This window comes from Lontra canadensis, unplaced genomic scaffold (assembly GCF_010015895.1).
Source record: "Lontra canadensis isolate GAN:19392208 unplaced genomic scaffold, GSC_riverotter_1.0 scaffold82, whole genome shotgun sequence".
Taxonomy (NCBI): domain Eukaryota; kingdom Metazoa; phylum Chordata; class Mammalia; order Carnivora; family Mustelidae; genus Lontra; species Lontra canadensis.
In genome coordinates, this window is record NW_022631076.1 from 720,269 (window position 1) to 740,504 (window position 20,236).

Consider the following 20,236-nt stretch of genomic DNA (forward strand, 5'->3'; position numbering starts at 1 on the left):
CCTCCTGCCAGTGGCCATGTAAGTGAACCACCCAGGAAGTAGACGGTTCAACTCTAGTCAGACCAGACAGCTGAAGCTCTGCCCCAACAGCTTGCCCCCACCTCATCAGAGGCCAAAACCAGAGCCAAAACCAGCCAACTAAGCCATTTCCAGGTTCCTAGCCTCAGAAACTGTGTGAAGTAATAAATGGTTTTTATACTAAGCTTTGGGTTTTCAGGTAATTTATTATGAGGCAACACATAACCGACACAAAAGAAACCAAGGTTAGGAAACTCTACGTTATGTAGAGTTAGGAAACTCTACGTAATATATAAAACTGGGTTAGCTGGCTTCTAGGAAGGAAGAAGAAAAGATCGTTAAAACTTGTAAAATGTAAGGGGCACCTGTGTGGCTCAGTTGGTTGGGCAACTGTCTTCGGCTCAGGTCATGATCCTGGAGTCCCGGGATCAAGTCCCACATCGGGCTCCCTGCTCGGCAGGGAGTTTGCTTCTCCCACTGACCTCTCTCCTCTCATGCTCTCTTTCTCTCTCTCTCAAATAAATAAAATCTTAAAAAAAAAAAACCAAAAACTTGTAAAATGTAATTCCCTGTACCTAGTTTTATTTTCTTTCCTCATCTATCCTGAATATGATCTCCTAACTTTTTCCTCCATAAGCCACCAAGCCAAAGGAACAAAACAAGATTATAGTTGAAGAGGAGTTAGTCCAATAATAGCAATCTTAGTACCTCAGAGATACTAACCTTTCCAGGACAAAAACAGTATATAAGGTAAAATAGGTATGTGAAACCAGTCCAGAAAGATACCAAAACCAAAATCCAAAATGAATAAACATTTATTGCATACCTATTACATTTGAGGGTGTGGAGAAACCCTAGAAAATCTTTAGTAAAGAGAGTAGAGCCTCTCAAAAAAGAATTTAAAATGTTTACCAAGGGAGAACTTTCCTATTCATTAGTTCTTTATGTTGATGCCAAGTTAGCATAGTATAGAAGAAGTAATAGTTCTGGAACCCGTAGTATATGTTGTTTGAAAGGACACTGTAAAGACAGAAAATGGGATGAGCGCTCTCACTTTGGCAGGCAAATTCACAGCATTGCGTTTAAGGCTCCCAATGCCATTCTTTAGCCACGAGAGACTTAGGGTCACAATTTCTAGATACAAAGATTCTGATTTTCAAAGTTTATGTGTGATAAAAAAGAAAAAAAAGCTGTAACAACAAAAGAAGGGAATATAAATCTGAAGAATGGAGGATTTGTAGCTAAATGGGCTTTAAAATGTGGATGTCTTCTAGCCATCTCCAACTTAACATGTCCCAGATTCCTCAGAAACAAAATCTACTCCAGCATGAGACCCGTGTCGTCCCTTCTCAGTCTGTCCCCATGTATCCAGTTACTCAGAACAAAAACTTAGCAATGCCTCCCGAATCCCTCTTTTCTTCCTCAGTTTCCACGTGCAACTTCTCTGCAAGTCCTGCCAGTTCTGCTTTTCCCAGTCTCCACATCGTCAGTGCCATGGATCTTAACCCAAGCCACCGTCAGCTGTGACGAAACTATGTTACAGCCTGCAAACTGGTGTCCTTGCTTCCAACCAGCAGCCCAATGTTTCTTTAAAACATAAATTAATCCAGGCTGCCTGGGTGGCTCAGCTGGTTGAGCATCCCACTTACAATTCTGGCTCAGGTCATGATCTCAGGGTTGTGAGATGGAGCCCTGCCATGGGCTCCACGCTCAGTGGGGAGTCTGCTTGAGATTCTCTCTCTCTCCCTCTCCCCTCCCCTCCACTCACACTCTAAAAGTAAATAAATAAAATCAAATAAAACATAAATTAATCTGTACCACTGCTCTGGTTAAAACCCTTGACTAACCTATTGTACTTTGAATAAAATCTACACTCCTCAGCAGTCAGGTCTTACACAAACTGACCTCTCTAACCTCGTCCCCTCCCATCCTCCTTGCTCCATCTACACTGGCCATCTTTTCGGAAGCCAACCTATTTTCTACTTTCCTACTTACGAGTCCTCTGCCGGATTTCCCCTCTTACCCCCCACTGTTTTACGGCAGCCTCTTTCTTTCTCATCATCTAGGTCTCTAGCTTCTCTGGGAAACGTCTCTAAACCAGCTATCCCCCACCCCCACTTCTCGATTACATTCACCCCACTTTGTGGTCTTCACTGCACTAACAATCTGAAATCCCTGGGTTTTCTTGTCTGTCTCACCCACTAAAACAGAAGCTTCATGAGACCAAGGACCTTGTTTGTCTTAGTCACCGGTTTACCCGACACCCAGCACTGTGCCTGGTGCACAGGGCATGGAGAGCGTTCCACATGTATTTATTGGATAACTGTGTATCATCACTGTAATAAAAGCTACTACGGCAGAAATTTACTGACGGCTTTTTATGTGCCTGGTGTTTTGATCCCTAACCTTCAAAATGACCAAATGAGTTAGAGATTAGTTAGATCTATGTCACAGTGAAGAAAATGAAGTAATTTGCAAAAAGTCCCCCAAATTACCTTGAATAAACTACTTAACCTCTCTGAGACCAATCTTTTTTTTCCCCATTGTAAAATGGCGGAACCAGAAGACAAATGTAGGTTTCCTTGGGCTTTAAAATCCCCATGTTTTCGTTAATCTAGTGATTTTTTTTTTCCTTCCACCTTTATGGAAGTATGCTTGACAAATGAAGTTCTATACATTTATAGCGTCACCATGTGATAATTTAATACACATACACACTGTGAAGTGATTACCTCTGTTTACCTAATACATCTGTCACCTCACATAGTTATTTTCTAGTGATTTTTTTTTTAAGATTTTATTTTTAATTGATCTCTATGCCCAACACAGAGCTTAAAATCCTAACTCCGAGACCAAGAGTCACACGCTGGGATACCTGGGTGGCTCAGTCGGTTAAGCATCGGTCTTGGGCTCAGGTCATGATCCTGAGCCCCGCATTGGGCTCCCTGTTCAGTGGGGAGTCTGCTTCTCCCTTTGTCCCTGATCCCCACTGCCCCTCACCCCCGCTCATGCTCTCTTTCTCAAATAAATAAATAAAACTTAAGAAAAAAGTCACACACTCCACCAACTCAGCCAGCCAGACACCCCCCCCCCCCGCCATGATTCTTAATGCACCTCCCAAGCTGATCGTCTGCCACATGAGCCTCTTACTGAAGGGACAATGTCAGACAGAGTGCAGTGTCTTGCACCATGGCAGTGCTTATAAACTGACCATGGCAAACATTCTCTCCTATTATACAAAGAGACAAGAGTGATGGAAATTAAAAGGCTTTCTCCCTTGGGACATCTGGGTGGCTTGGTCGGTTAAGTGTCTGCCTTTGACTCAGGTCAGGATCCCAGAGTCCTAGGATGGAGCCCCGAATCAGGCTGCCTGCTCAGTGGGGAGCCTGCTTCTCCCTCTCTCACTCCCCCTGCTTGTGTTTCCTCTCTCCCTGTGTTTCTCTCTGTCAAACAAATAAATAAAATCTTAAAAAAAAAAAAAAAGGCTTTCTCCCTAGAGTGTCTTACAAAGAAATGAGTAAATTTAATGGACAAAGGGCCCATAGGGCCAGGATATCTTAAAAGGTGTCCTTCCTTTGTTGGGGAGACAAAACTACATGATTTCTAATGTACGTTAAGCTCAGTTTACACATCTGTCCTGGACCATCCATTTCAGTAGTCTGGTCTTTAATAAGCAAGAAAATAAATACACATATTTATTACTTAATGTTTCAAAGACTGAGAATTGAAAGGCACAATCTGATTTGGAAACCGCCCTTGGTGAGTAGTAAAGACAAGAAGTCGCAATACCTCCCATGCATTAACCACACAAATTTCCTTCCTCCCACATAGTGTTGTGCGGCAGGGAACCATGGTCAACCTGTAACCACCCTCACGGGGCACCAACTAGTCAGAAGGTGCCGAACAAAGGTAAGGAAAAAAGATGGATGGAGCTATGGAGGGTGTACCAAGGCATACAAATGAAAGTTCTGTTTTAAAGGGTGAATGCACAGTTTCCTGGTAAACAAGCCATTTTCAGATAACATCTGCAAAGAAGTCAAAGAGGTTACTCGATTTCCTGTAAACTGGGGAGAATCTGAACTAGGTACGATGGAACATGAGGATTGTTCACTCAGCACACACCTATGTAGATCAGAGAGCTGTGATACTAAACAATAAAACTAAAAACCTGCTGGAATTTCAAAACAAATAAGTTAGGGTGATTCTTAACTTGACAGAAGGATTCACCATAGCTTTCCTTTAAGTTACCCTCACTCAGGATGCATTTACATTTTTTCTTTTTTAAAGATTTTGTTTGAGAGAGAGAGCGCGCAAGCGAGAAAGCACGAGCGGGGGAGCAGCAGAGGGAGAGGGAGAAGTAGGCTCCCCACTGAGCAGACAGCCTGATATGGGGCTTGATCTCAGGACCCCGGGATCATGACCTGAGCCGAAGGTAGCAACTTAACTGACTGAGCTACCCAGGTGGTCAATGGATGCATTTAAATACTGATGTAATTTACAAACAGCTGTTCCAGGAACAAATCTATTGTATACATGACAGTATAATGGTTTTCAGAGGCTGTGAACCAAGATTTCTTTCTATCAGCTTCTATCTTAAACTCTTCCTTGGAGTTATTCCAAAAACTTCTAAGCTATCATCAAAAAGTCCCAGAATAAATACCATTTCTCTTCCTCCATCAATCTCCCCCCAAAACCACCAAAGCATGTCCATGTATGTCCCTCCTACAAGTCAGTTTACATTCACACCTCCTGTGGCTAAACCTAGTCTCCTCATGATACCCCGTATGCTTCTGTATTGCTCAGTGACCCTGAATACCTCAGCGCAGATGCACATTCTTTCATGCCTCACAACTCCTTTTCTCCTCCTCCTTGGGCCTTTATTCCCATCCATACCATCACTGCCTCTTCTGCTTCTTGATATTTTCCTTTCAGAAATTTTTGTCACTCATGCAACGAGAAAAGTCCTTTGTAAATGAGATCTAATAGGAGTACTTTTTAATTTGGCAAGGACAAAAAAATTGCAGTCCATGCGTCAAAGAGGCAACTGGGGGAATAATTCATCACCGAGCTTCCTGAATAACCCAGAAATTTCCTAGCATAATGGAAATGACATTGAGTTTAGCTTGGGGTCAGCAGACCTGGGTCTAATCCACTTTTGTCAATAACTGTGACTCTGGCTAAATGATAACCACTAGAAATCTCATTTTCCACACAAATGTCTGCTCACATCTAAAATTTAAATGTTCATGATGGTACACTTCTGTTCCTTCACAGAACTGTAAAGATAAGATGGTTCTGAACTAAAGGTATTTTGGAAATTAGAGAATAATATCCAACAATCTTGGTTTCTGTCTTTTTTAAAGATTTTGTTTATTCATTTGAGAGAGAGCAAGAAAGAGAAAGAGAGGGGGAGCATATGAGAAGGAGATGGAGAAGCAGATTCCCCGCTGAGCAGGGAGCCTGATGCAGGGCTCAGTCCCAGGCCACAGGGATCATGACCTGAGCCAAAGGCAGGTGCTTAGCTGACTGAGCCACCCAGGTGCCCCTTGGCTCCAAAGGTGTGGAGCAAGTGGAAATGATGTGATTGAAGAGATCTCGGCCAGAACCGCCTAAAATGTACGGAAAGTGAAGTACCTATTCTATAAAGAAGGAAGTAAAATGATAACATCACAGAGCTGGACCTGGAACCCTGGGATTCATCTAATGAAACCCATACACCAAATGTTAATTCTCTCTAAATAGCTCCTATAGTCTGGCCTCTGCTTAACCAATTCCAGGCCAGGGCATCACTTCCCTGGCAGCCATTTTGGGATCTGCATACCTACGTAACGGATGGAGCTTATCACTCAGAATGTTTTCACTTAAAACAAACAAACAAACAAACAAAACAACAGGAAGATCTTGAACTGCACATCTAGGCTCAATGACATTTGTAAAGGACAGAGATACCAATGTCAGCTGCTTCAGGATCAGGATTTTTGATCGTTTAAGGAGAAAATAAAGGTCTAAAAATCATTACAGACTTCTGGTGCAAGCAATTTCAGCACACTCATTTGGCGCTCCCACTCCCCTCCAGTTCCCACTGAGATGATGAAAAGAACAAAACAGGGAAACAATCAGTGTTGGGAAATGGGCATGGGGAGCAGTTAGCCAACCATGTGCTGTGGGAAAAGCCCAATTAGAGAGAAAGCAGAAGAGGATAAACCTCAATCCTATGGGGCTCCTTCAGAAAATATATTAAGTGTCAGAGCCCACGGAGAGCAACAATTTAGGGATGAGTTACCCTTAGATCCCACTGTAAGTGAGGGACCACTGAGGCTGGCTCCTAGTCAAGGAGTTAGAGGTTTCTAGTCAGAGGTAGGGGAACACTGCCCCAGCTACTGCTGGGCTACCAAAACAAATAGATAAAAGAAACCCAGTTTCTCGAAAAACAGAGAAATTCCTTATTATAGCCATCTCCTATGGCTATATCTCTGGCTGTTGGCCCACAACCAACCAAAATGGAATGTGGCAAAATAAAACTAAAATAAATCTAAAGTTTCCTCTTTTTATTGCATTTGGGTCTGCAAGGTCTGTTCAGAGGCTCACATCTTTGAGAACTCACCCTACTCACCAAAAGCAGACCTCTGCACAGAGAGAAAAGTCATTGGACTTTCTGTGGAATAAGAACTAATATCCTCCTATGAAAACTGTCTTACTACAAAAAAGAGAGAAAACATGAGAATATTTCCATATTGTATTTTCGCCAAGAACAGGTGAAAAGAAAAACCCAAAGATCAGATAAGACTTGCTCTGCTTGTTTTTACGGTTGTGTTGGATGTGACCATTTCCAGGTTTGTCTTTCCTGTTAGACTACGAACTTTTCCTAGGCGAGAATTTTGGTTCTAGTCATCTTTGAGTCACAGTACCAAGTGCAATGTCTGGAATAGCAAAGGTACTGGAATCCTGTGTTTACTGAACGAATGAGTAAAGTCCCAAATAAAGTTGATTCTTTCAGAGCTTACCTTCTTAATTACAATAGTTTTAATCCTCAATATCCTTATGAAAAATTAAGATTTTCTCTATAATTCTTATATTCTTTAGTCTAGCATCTGCAAATACAGTGGGTTTTAGATTATTCACATAAAATGCACATAGAAAGCTAACAGTAAATTACCTCTTCCTGAAATTACTGAGCTTTATCAGATCCTAAAATATATCCTCAAAAATCAATACTTAATATTCAGGAAACAATTGATTCCCAATGGATACTATATAGTTAATAGGACATAAAACTTCACAGAAATGGTGAATAAGTGTTAATACAGAAATGTTACATAGAAACTGCTTTCCTTTTCCTGGTCTCCCCTCAAATGCAAGGAAGTCTGAGCAGATAACTCTGAAAAAGCTTGTAGACCAAATACGAGAATGCCCGTATGGGGACACTGACGGTAAAGTGCTAATCCTACTATTTGGAGAAAAACACAAAGAGCAGAAATGGATCTGTCAAGGGATTAGGTTACTGATGTTTATTAGGTTGGCTCTGTATTCACTGCTGGTTGGTCAAAAACTTCAGGCAGACTGTTACACAGAAACAAACATGTGACTCCGTTTCAGGAAAGCCCAGTGTCACGCATGGGAAACTGAAGACGTGGAAGCCCAAGATCGGAGGTGGGTGATCCCAGCACAGACCATGAGACGGGAAGCCTCTGTGGTTGCCTAGAGGCAAGTTCACATGGCATCATTTCATGTAACTCCTTCAACTCTGCCAGGTAAAGATAATTTACTCTCATTTTACAGACTTGGCAACCAATAGAGTAATTAGTGTAACTACTGAAGAAAGATAATGAGATATAAAAGTTATATTTACTCTCTGGAGAGGTTTCTTAAGTTTTCAGAGGCCCTGGTATGGTATTCTAGGACTTTTCAGGGCTTAGTAGCTAACTGAGGGCCCGAACTAGCAGATCTCAATCGTCACAACTCCTGGGCAATATTCAAGGCACTGGGGATATTAAAAGTGAACAAATGTCACCTTATGAAGAAGTTCACTGACTGGTGACAAACCACAGTCTCATCTAGACAGGGGCTGCTCTAGCAGTAGTTACTCCTACCCCAGACCTCTCGGTAGGAAGAGGCACCGAGGAACGGATGTCAAACATCCAATGCAATGTGTAACTCAAAGGAGGCATTTGTAGACCTATTTTATCATCTTCATTAGGCCTTGGGAAGCAGAGGATGAGCTGAGAGTCCAAGTTTCCTGCCTGGGAATCTAGGGTCCTTTCCCCTTTGTAGCAGACTCTTCAGTTACCTCCCCAGCATTTGTTACGCCCTTTCTCCTTACAACAGGCCCACTTTTGTTTGGTAATCCATGTGGTTTCTGGAAAGCTGACTCAATCCAACTCCACTCCTGGTTCTAAGCCAGCAAATGGGCACATACCATCTCCCTTGCCACAGTGACAGGTGCAGGGACAGGCATGTCACTGAAATTAGTTAATTAAAGTGAATTTTATGACTTTTGCTGGGATAAAGATGAATGCAAGAACAGTCAGTAGAGATCCTGCAACTATGCAGAAAGTCACTCTTAGAAGGAAGCCAGTAACAAGAAAGGAGGGGCAAAGATGAAAACAAGCCAATTCTTTGAAAACAGGGCTGTCCTCAGCCTCTCTTGAAGCCCAACTTGCTTCAAGACTTTTCAATTAAAAGATTCCCGAACTCCAGAACTGACAAAAATATGATATGAATTATAATTTAAGGTTCCTCATGTTAACTTTGAAATATTATCACAAATAGGCTGGTTATTTAATAAAATCTGCATACATCAAAACCATGCAAAATAGAGCATGAGTCCTTAGACCATGGCCCTCCCAACCTCGACTGGCTTCTCTGGTTCTAGTGGAACCTATGATGGTGAACTGGACCACTGAGAAACGAGATCCGAGGTGCTGCTGTCATCAGGCGACTCAGATCACATGGTCTCTCCTGCCGATACTGCTCTAGGGGACCAACTCTACCTGTAGTTGTGGAGACAAGGGGCTTTTCCTATCCCTCCCACCTAACCTTGCAAGGGAGAAATCTCATTCAATAATATTGTTATATTCAGAAAAAAAATCATGGTTGAATCAATCAACATTTCAAAAGTATCACGTTGGTGAAATACTTAATAAATACCTGTCATATTTGCTTTATCTAATTTGTATACATACATAGATATTAATAAATATGTATTTCTTTATGTTTTGGCTGCACTATTCCCCCTCCCCCTCTTCCTTTTTTCCTTCCTTCCTAAATAAACTCTACCCCCAAAGTGGGGCTTGAACTCACAACCCCAAAATCAAGAGCCACAGGCTCTACTGACTGAGCCTTGGCTGCACTATTTCAACACGAGTTATATAAGTCCTACTCCTAGGGGCACCTGGGTGGCTCATTTGGTTAACCATCTGCCTTTGACTCAGGTCATGATCCTGGGGTCCTAGGATCAAGCCCTGCATCGGGCTCCCTGCTCGACAGGGACTCTGCTTCTCCCTCTTCCTCCGTTCCTGCCATCACCAATTTGTGCTCTCTTGTCTCGCTCTCTCTCTAATAAATAAGTAAATTCTTGGAAAAAAAAAATCTTACCCCTAAATATTTTACTTTTTTTTCCTTAAAGATTTTATTTATTTATTTGACAAAGAGACAGCAAGAGAGGGAACACAAACCGTGGGAGTGGGAGAGGGAGAAGCAGGCTTCCCTTAACAACTGAGCCACCCAGGCACCCCACTTTTTTTCTCCTTTTTTTTAAAGTAGGCTCCCCACCCAATGTGGGGCTTGAGCTCACGACCCTGAGATCAGAGTTGCATGCTCTCCCACTGGGCCAGCCAGGAGCCTCATCCCCTAAACACTTTAGCATATATCTCCTTGGAATAAAGACATTCTTCTACAGACTATACCACCATTATCACATGATTATTCCATAATACCTAATACATATGTTAAATCCAAACTGTTTTACTTGTCTCCAAAATGTCTTCTACAGTTGATGTTTTTGAACCACAATCCAATCAATGTTTATGTGTTGTATTTGCTTTTTATGTGTTCTTTAGTTTCAACCTGGAGGGAAAAAAATAAGTCTCCATACATTTACATTTTCCAAAAATATTCAATACAATTCACTGGCAAATGAGATATCTTCCTCCAAGTTTGTGTCCACAAACTCCTGGAGAACAGACTCCAGAGAAGAACCCACCTGGGGGGCTAAGAAGCAGAAGAACCTCCGTGTGCTCCATAGCCTGCAGGAAGTCACTCAGTTCCGTGACCGTGCAACCTTTCTCACCCAACAGTTTCAGTAAACATAAGCTTGGACTTCCTTCAGGCTCCAAGACTTTAAGAGAACACTGCTCCAAGTCCAGACAACTGCAAACAAACAGATTTAATTCAAGTCAACAGTTTTTGCCAATATGATATGCCTGCTCTATGTCTGGCACGATTGCAGGTGTTGTCGGGATAAACCATGAGTCGCTGAGTGGTGAAAAGTTATTTCCATTATGAATGTTACTGTCCTTTCCTCCTCCTTCTGCCATCACAGGGAATTCCTCTTTACGCCCTTCTCCAACTCAGCTCCCAAGACTACTAAATCAGAAGATGAGAGAAATCTTGAGACAGGATGTGAAAGAAAGGTGGCTTTGATATTGATAAAAATTTTTACCTTTAATTTGGGAATTCGGAGTAGGAAGATCAGATACATTTCTCTACTTGTTCTTGTGCTTTTAGAAAGCTTAATATGACCAAAAAAGGGCATAGATCTTTGAGACATCTTGAAAAATGAAAAAACTTAACATACAGAATTTTGTATTAGCAAAACCACGTGCCTACATTTGTATTCATATAAATAAAGATAGAGAACAGTGTTTGTTCTGCTTGATACCATTTTTATGACTAAGAATATGTGTTTGTTCTTAAATATACAAAATTAACTTTGAAAAGAGAGCCAACATTTGCGACGACATGGATGGAACTAGAGGGTATTAAGCTTAGCAAAATAAGTCAATCAGAGAAGACAACTATCATATGATTTCCCTGATATGAGGAAGTGGCGATGCAACGTGGGGGGTTTGGGGGTTAGGAAAAGAATAAATGAAACAAGATGGGATCGGGAGGGAGACAAAACATAAGAGACTCTTAATGGCACAAAACAAACTGATGGTGGCCGGAGGGAGTGGTGTAGGGAGAGGGTGGTGGGGTTATGGACACTGGGGAGGGTATGTGCTATGGTGAGTGCTGTGAAGTGTGTAAACCTGGCGATTCACAGACCTGTACCCCTGGGGCTAATGATACATTAAATGTTTATAAAAATTTTTAAAAAATTAAAAAAAAAAAAAAAGCCCAGAAACTACAAGTAGCGATTTTCCTACAGAGGGGAGCCAGTTCAGCAAAGCTCACAGCTGGATGATTCAACATTTCACTATAAACCCTTCTGTATTGTCGAGTTTTTTACTATATGTGCTCATTTTTCCAACAATCTTTAGAAGACTATCATTGCTACTGACATTCAAAGTTCTTCTAAGTACCTAGAAATACCCTAACACATGGGTAAGACAAACGCTGGTCTTGGGTCAAACCTACCCAGTCACCTGAGTTTGTAAACAGTTTTGTTGGAACACAGCCACGCTCCTTCACAGACGTGATTACAAAGGTGGATGGCTGCTTTCCTGTTACAACAGCAGAGGCGAGTCACTGGTCTGCAAACCTGAACACGTGGACTATTTAGCTCTTCAAAGAAAAAGTTGGCTGACCTCTGCTCCAAAGAATCTATTTTCTGTCTCACTGTCTTTTTGTTAGAACTTTTTTTTTTTTTTACTATCACTATTTAACATACATATACCATTTCCTTTTTAATGTCATTGCGTTCAGTAGGCATATACGAGGTTAGAAAGGTTAAGATCAGACTACAGAAGGCCATAAATAATGAGACAAGTAGTATGGACTTTAACAATTTCATAGAAAGGGAAAGCACAAGTATGAAACATCCAAGAAAAGAAAAACAAAAGAGCCCCCCAAAATCTTCCCGAAGACACAAAACCAACAACAAAGGCCAACCAAAGCCTTTAGATAATCTCCATGATATACTGTAGAATCCGCACCTCACAGCGACCTGTCCCTTTCCTTCCCAATTATAGTCCAATATAAACTCTAGCTTCTCTGTGAGGTTCACCCAGACCACACAAATCCCCCAAGCACGTTAGACATAGTCTCCTGATGGGACTTATCTTATATATTAAAGGTTGACAAATTTCTGTAAAGGGCTACAGGGAAAATATTTTAGGTTTTATGGGCCACACAGTCTATTGCAAGTTCTTCTTTCTTGTCTTTTGTCTTACAATTTTTTAAATATGAAAACCAATCTTAGCCCATAAACTGCAAAAACAGGGGCAGTGGCCCAAATCTGGCTCAGGGATTATTGTTTGCAGACCCCTGTTCTCTATGTCTCAGTTGACACAATTCTGCCTTAAAACCGTGAGCTTTTCTTTCACAAGTGTGTCTTCTCTACCTAACTAGATCACAGTACTCCTTGAAAACAGAAACCCCGTATTTTTAACCCCTCAATACCTAAAATCTGTCTTGCTCATGTTAATTATTCATAACTGAATGATAACTGTGTGAAATTTTTTTAAAGGTTTTATTTATCTGACAGAGACAGTGAGAGCAGGAACACAAATGGGAGGAGTGGGAGAGGGAGAAGCAGGCTCCCTGCTAAGCAGGGAGCCTGAAGAGGGGCTCGATCCCAGGACCCGGGGATCATGACCCAAGCTGAAGACAGATACTCAACGACTGAGCCACCCAGGCACCCCTACTGCGTGAATTTCAATTGTAACTTAAAAGGCTGGAGGAGTGGATAGATGGAAATGGTCACACATAACAGTATCACAGCTATGCCAGATGCAAGGTAAGCAAGTTTTCATATGACTTGGAACAGTCTTTTCTTTTTTTAGAGAGACAGGCCGGGGAGAGGGATAGAAAGAGAATCTTTTTTTTTTTTTTTAAGATTTTATTTATGAATTTGTCAGAGAGAGAGGGAGAGTGAGAGCACAAGCATGGGAAGTGGTAGGCAGAGCAGGCAGAGGGAGCAGCAGACTCCTCTCTGAGCAAGGAGCCAGATGTGGGATTTGATCCCAGGACCCTGAGATCAGGACCTGAGCTGAAGGCAGAGGCTTAACCAACTGAGCCACCCAGGTGTCCTACAGAGAAAGAATCTTAAGTAGGCTCCATGCTCAGTGCAGAGTCCGTCACAGGGCCTGATCTCATGACCCTAAGATCACAATGAACACACTTAACCCACTGAGCCACCCAGGCGCTCCTGGAGTATTCTTAACCCACATTCATTTTGATCGGTTTTATTAAAAGGCTACCATAGCATTTATATAACAGTCATTCAAGATTTATAATTCTGTGGTGAAGTTGGTAATCTCCTAACTTTAGGAACAAAAAGTTGCCAACCAAAATAATTTCAATACTACTATCACCTATCTCATAGGATGGTTAGAATTAAATTAGATAATCCATGCTACAAGTACTTAGCACAGTGCTTGGCAAAAAATAAGCACTCAATAAAAGTGAGTTCTTACTATGCAATAAAAATATGGGCTATTAAAAGAACATCAGTTTCCTAATTATGTTGGTTCTGAAACGGTTTTTGCTTTTCTAAAAAAGGTTTTGATTAGTTACTAGTTTGGTAACCTGGTCATTCCTTCAAGGCCTCCTGTCTCTATACTCACTAGGTATTCTTTCTAAGTGTCTCAGTTAAATGCGTATATTCAATACTCTTTTTGTTAAATGTGAGTCATCATAACATATGTCAACTGTTCCCAAATTCTGGATGGCAGACTAGTGGCAGCACAATCTGAAGTCCACAGTAAAATGATAAAGATAAGGACAATAAGACTGCCTTTTAATCTGAGATGGTCTTTCCTATTTTTTTAGTGTTAAAGTCTCATTTCTCCTACGGAATAATGGTGACTATGATGAAAGTAACAATGAAAGTTGCAGATGCCCGTCACTCCTCTATTCGGTAAAATTTTCTTCCCTTAGTCCCTGTAACACCCAGGTCAAGAAACCAGTACTAAAGATAATAGAAGGATTACCATTCTTTTAGATAATTAGAATATAAGATCTAAAAAAAACAAGGATGCTGTATGCTAAATATAATTTTTTTAAAATGATTCAGAAAGGTGGTCAAAATCTGGTACATAAAATTCAGAAGCCATCTCACCAAATGCGGCCGAGTGATGCTTTGATGTTTATACCGATACAGAAAAAAGCGAAAAACAATCTGACTTCTTTCTTCCAAATGAAGAAAGAGGTCGAGCTGAAGCAGACAGAAATTTCCAATACAAGACACACAGGAGAAAAATAAGATTCTGTATCTCCTTTTCTTTTTTACTGATTTTCCGCCTGGGCACTGGCTTTCAGCTCAGATGATGCTTCTATATACCAGACTCTTTCTTTCCTTTTTTAGTTACATTCCTGTAAGACTGTGCTTTGAAGTGGTTTCTACCAGCCCTAATTTGGAATTTCTCATTTAAGTTAAAAGACTATTACCGAAACAAATGGGCTTTGCTCTTAAGAAAATATATTTGTATTTCTCTTTACTTCAAAAAATATATAATCAAATAGAACACATCATACATCCCTTAGGGTACAAACCACGGCACTGCTTTTCGGTCCTTTTGCTTCTCTTCTTGGAACATTTACTCTTTGAAATCTCTCTTCGTTAATTCAGCAACTACTTATTAATCATCTAAAACAGGCCATTTTCCCTAGGTATTTAGGATACTGCAGCAATGTGTGTATCCATCCAATGGTTATAAGTGCTCTGAAGAAAAAACAAAGCAAAGCAAGGGGCTGAGCAATGCTGGAGCAGATGTACGGGGTCATTTTAAAACATGTGATCAGAGAAGACCTCACTGAAGGAGGTGACTTGTAAGCAAACACTTGAAGAGGTGAGTCTTATGGTTCACCTGTGGAGGCTAGCTCAGACTGTGGAAGAGCAAGTCCAAAGACCTTCCTGCAAGTGTGCAGAGAGTAGAGAAAGGGAGGAAGATAATGGGGTCCAAGAGGTAACTGGTAACTAACTGGTGTTTTTATCCTGAAAGAGAAAAGCAATTAAAGGGCTTTGAGCAGAGGAAAGGTAAGACCCACTGAATATTCAAAAGAGTAGTTATTCTCAATGAATGAGAATATGCTGAGAATAGCCTGGGGACAGGGGCCAAGCAGAAGTGAGGCGCCTGCTGGAATGCTCCAGGTGAGAGAGGACAGTGGCCAGCCCAGGGCTGAGTCCGCAGAGCCTGGATTCTGGATGCACACCGAAAGCGTAGCAGATGCCGATGGGACGTGGTGTATAAAAGGGGACTCAGGAATGACTTGGAAGTGATGGGCTTGAGCAATCAGAGGGGTACAGTTGCCATTTCCTGAGATAAAGAAAAACTACGTGAAAAACAGGTCTGTGGGGGAAGACATGCCAAGTTTGGGACATGCTACCCTTATAAGATATCTTAGTCATTCACGACGAGATGGCAAATCGGCATCTACAGGTATGAATCCAGGGGGTTCAAAGCAAAGATACAGATGAAGATACGAACTGAGAGGAATCCACCCAAGTATAGTCCTGAGACTTAGGGATACACTGAGAAGGGGATTGGGTGAAGACACGGCGCTCCAAACTTCAGACACTGCAGAGACAGACCAGAGGGACAGAGACAGAAGGAGAGCCTTTGTTTCAGCTTTGCACACCTTCTCAATCTTTCCACAAACTGCAGGAGGGCAGGAGTCTGCAGCTATAGCAGGTGCGCAGGGATGGTCTTCCTTGGTCTGAGTCCCTGAGCCCCCTTCCTAAGCTCCCTCCTGCATGGAGTTCCGGCAGCATTAGAGCCTCCTGAAAGCTGTCACCTTCAGGGTGTGGTGATACCACGACACAGTTGTTTCACTCAGAACCTGCTTCTATCTGCACTGACAGCAAAGGCTGTTCAGTATCAGGGCGGTCTGGAATGGAATTAGGGCTGAGTTTGTATTTAGGGCACTCCTGTATACACACGGTGGTGGGGAACCAAACCGTAAGCCAGGACTGATTGTGAGTCACCCATAATTATATGAAAACATTTACAACTACTCCTCATCTCTGATGGACAGTTCAGGATGGACTCTTGGGTTTTCTTCATTAAATTCGCATCTATCTGAAGAAACATGTATATAGTCAGAAAAAAGGGAAGAGAAACACTAGGCAACCTTGGAAGATTTTAGGGAGAAAGTCCACAACCTCATGGGAACTACTGTCCACTTGGACCCTCACACTTCATTTCCTTGATCTGACACTAGAGAAAAATACCTCTGGGACTTTCTGCTATGAGAGATGCTCTTCTAGCACCAGTATGAAATTACTCTGAAATAGCTTTTTTGTCTTAAATAGAGTAGGCATCACCAGCTTACCTTGCCCACTCAGATGTCACACTCCAGCCTCTAAGTACCCAGTGCTAACCTTTTGTTATACCAGTTTAATTCCAATTTCAGTAGGTATATGACTTCACTATTCCCCAATTTTCTAATTTGCAGGGGTGCCCCGACGTTCACCACCACTCACCTCTTCTGAACTAATCTTCTCTATCTTTGGAAGACTAGTGAAATCCCATCTATTTCTTTTCAGACATCCAACTCTGGAATTTGCCAGATTCCACGAATGCGTGCACTTTGTTGCCTGGGAGGCAAGACTGCCCTTCTCTCTATACTACCTTCACCAGAGATGTGGCCTCAGGCCTGTTAGTTTGCCACACAAACCATTCTGCGGCCTTTGGCAAAAGCTGACTGAACGCTTGGGAAGGAACACTGAGCACCTGATGTCAGGTATCCACTGCTTCAGCCACGTTTCCTCAGTGGCAGGGCCTTCCTTTCTTCTCTTTCCTCCAGTGCCAAATTGGAGACCTTACTCCCAGGCCCTCCTCAGGGAAGTCGAGAGCCTTCCCTAGCTAGCGTACTGACCACAAACCAACCAATCATAGATCTGATGATCCTGTCAGTGTAAAAAGTTGTCTTCTTTTGACAACTTTTTACACTGTTATGAAGTCCAGAAATTCAGAAATCTACAGACACAGTGTAATAGTATTTTGGATCTTCTTTGCATAGCCCCTTCTTCCTAAGAGAAGCACTGTTTTTTCCTAGAACAGAAAAGTGTGCTGTCTGCTCAATTTTGCAAGTTTATCACTTGTTAATTCCAACTTCACATTCTTACTCCTCTCTGTGGCCAAAGAACCCTAAATCATAATGATATTGATAATATCCCATAATCATAATGATCCTGGCTTAACCCCAAACTCTGAAACTCAAGGCTGTTGTGAGGGCTAAAGTAGACAATGCAAGTAAACGCTTAATGTGTTGCTATATACTAAGTGCTCAATTAATGACAACCCATTGTTATTATTATTCACACCCAACATAGCATTTAACGTGTTATTTGTGAATGTCCTAGAATAACAGTCCATTACTAGAGAGGTCCTTGTGAATAGGAACTAAATATTTGTCATCTTTTTATCTTCCGGAACTTCCAGCTCATAACAGGCACTCAATAAACATAAAATCGTGAATGAATAACTCCCTTCTCAATTCAAGAATATAGTGTCTAAGGTTCTATGCAGAACACAGAGACTGAACTGATGCCCCCTGTTCTCGAGGAGTTCATAAGAAAGTGTACAAATAATTATAGTCCAAGAGAAAGTTTAGTCATGTTAGAAGTTAAAAAAAAACCCACAACAACACAACAACAAAAAACTTCTAAGGGATTCCCAGCCAGGCAGATCAAAATCCTAACAACAGCAGAGAGGAGTGGTTCTAAGTGGGGTCTGGGCATTCCTAGTGCAGTTCCTGGGATCCTGTCACCGGCTCTGCAAGGTCCAAACGATTTTTTACAGTAACACTGAGATGTTACTTATTATTTTCATTCAGTCTCTGAGGAAGTGTACATTGTGGAATATCTAGTGTTACATGACCTGGGACAGTGCAAGAGACCAAATGCAGAAGCCCCTAAAGGGGGGCCGTTCTCTGCAATAAAGGCAAGATGTCGAAGAGACCTTTAAAATGTAAAACAATGCCACTTTTCCAACAAATTTTGTTTGTTTTGGAAAAGTTTTGTTTTCCCACAAAAACATGTAATTTCTGTTAACGTGTAACAGGTTGTTCTTTTAAAAAGAGTTAATATTTTTTAATGTTCCTTAGTTTTAATTCCTAATATGGTAACTCAGCATACATTACATGTGTGTAATGCATAGAACCCACATTAAAAACTCTGGGGTCCTCAATAATTCTTAACAGTGTGAAGAAGTCCTGAGACCAAAAGTCCGCAGTTCCTAGCCTGGGAAGAGGAAAAACAGTTTGACTTCGAGCTCAGTGCTCACGGAGAAGTCAACAAGAGAACCCGGTAAGTTGGTTTGACGGAGGAAGATGGCAGTTTTAGTTTCAGCCTTTCCCATCATCATCCTCTCCTACATAAAAACTTCCAGGAAATCCTTCGCTTTCATTCTCTCTTCACCTGCACTTCTGCGGCTTAGCCTTCCTTCGGTCTTCCCGGTTCGCGCCCACATCCCGTTCTTTCCCACCCCGGGTCTTCTGGAACGACGGCCCGGACCTAGAGCTTTGCAGACAGCCTGCCTTCTCTCCAGATCCTCCCGGGTCGACCTCCGCGGCTCGCTTTCAATGGAGCCCCCGGGGAGGAGGGTCCAAGCTGGGATCTCTGGCATTCCCACGCTTTCCCGACCGAGTCCCCTCTCCGCGCCCGGTTCACCGCAGCGGCCCCCGCCGCGCTCCAGCCGCCGGAGCGTCGGTCCTCCCACCCCGGTGGCCGCTCGCTCCCGCCCCGCACGCCCCTGCCCCACGCCCCCCGCGTCCCCGTCCCTCACCTGAGCCGGAGGCGCCCCCGACTTCCCGCCACCTCGGCCAGCCTCCTCCAGCCCCGGCCCTCGGGCGCTCGGTCCAGGCTCCCGCTGAGTCTCCGCAGCAGCGGCTCCGGAAGGCGGTTGAGGGTCGCGCCGGCCGAAGCGGGGAGTGGCGGCCCCGACGGCGCGGCCGGAGGCGGCTGCAAGGCCGGGGGCGACGGGGCCTGCAGCAGCTCCCCGCACAGCGACCCGTCCGTCGCCGGCGACCCCGCGACTTGCGTTGCTCCCCCCGGGCGCATCGCGGGCCTCGGCTCCAGCGAACCTTCCGCTTGCCCCCTCGCTCGCCCCGGCGCCGCGGAGGCAGGGGCGGAAGGAAAAATCCAGCGACGTCGCACCGCACTCTGAGGAGGAAGCTCCGCTCCCCGCCCTGCAGAGACAGGTTTGCCAGGGGACGCCTGCAGCGCCGAGGGGGCGGGGCCTCTGGCGGGGCGGGGCCTCTGTGCGCGTGCGCGCACTGCGCTTTTTCTCCGCCTCTCCCCGCCGCCGCCCGCTCGCGGAGGCGCGCTCTTCGGCACTGGGGAGGTGGAGTCCGGGCTTAACAGGAACGGTCTGGCGGCTGCAGCTGGGGGAGGAAGCGGTGGAGGAGCTACGCCCGGGCGGCTCCACTTGGGCTAGGAAGCCTGCGGCGTCGGGGCTTCCCGAGACCGTGGGAGGAGGATTGCCTCAAGCCGGAGACCGGAGCTCGCGGCTCTCCACCGCCGGCCCCTCGCCGCGCTCACCTGATTCAGTGACTTGCGTGTGCCAGCACCCGCGTTGGGCAACCTCAGTCGAGGCTTCCTCGTTTTCGGGTTTGATGTGTATGGCACTGCTAAGGGAAGTGGTTCCTAGACATCAGATACCTAATGGAAATTTGCTCGAAACCGGTGCCTAGACTTTTTCTTTTCTTTCAACTGGGCGGCAGATCTTGGAAATGATCGTTTTTAGCAGGAATTGCCTGGTTTCCTCTGAGTCTGACTGCCTCCCATTAAACACTATAGAGTAGTTTGGGGCAAAAGGGAAGCAATTTATCGAACGTGACCAGCTAGGTACTCTCAGACAGAAGGCTTCCTTGCCCAATTTCCGGTGCCATTAGCTTTTGCATCACATAGAACAGGATTTTCTGTAGCAATTTGGGTACCCAAATTCCCCCTCACCTCTGGCGAGGTAATTAGTTGCTCCATACGTTCTCCCATCACATTCTAGCACAAGCAGTCACTATCCCTTTTCATCCGGTGTTAAGTGCAGAGTTCAGAAAGCAGTGTAATGACTAAGTGCACGACCTTTAAGATCCAGAAAGATCTGCTGGATTCTCG

The 20,236-nt window shown here is 43.6% G+C and overlaps 1 protein-coding gene across 2 annotated transcripts in view; it reads right to left on the minus strand.

Annotated features, from left to right (window-relative positions):
* MALT1 (MALT1 paracaspase) overlaps positions 1–19,318 on the minus strand; it is a 56,942-nt gene extending 37,624 nt beyond the window's left edge. The window contains exons 1-2 of one of the 2 annotated variants that reach the window (XM_032882403.1): positions 18,909–19,318; positions 10,220–10,386 (exon numbers count right to left, since the gene is read on the minus strand). In XM_032882403.1, the coding sequence (XP_032738294.1) occupies positions 10,220–10,386; positions 18,909–19,183 (442 nt within the window). In that variant the 5' untranslated portion in view covers positions 19,184–19,318. The remainder of the gene's footprint in view (positions 1–10,219; positions 10,387–18,908) is intronic. The other variant, XM_032882404.1, reaches the window with a different exon arrangement.
* Between the last annotated feature and the right edge of the window lie 918 nt (positions 19,319–20,236).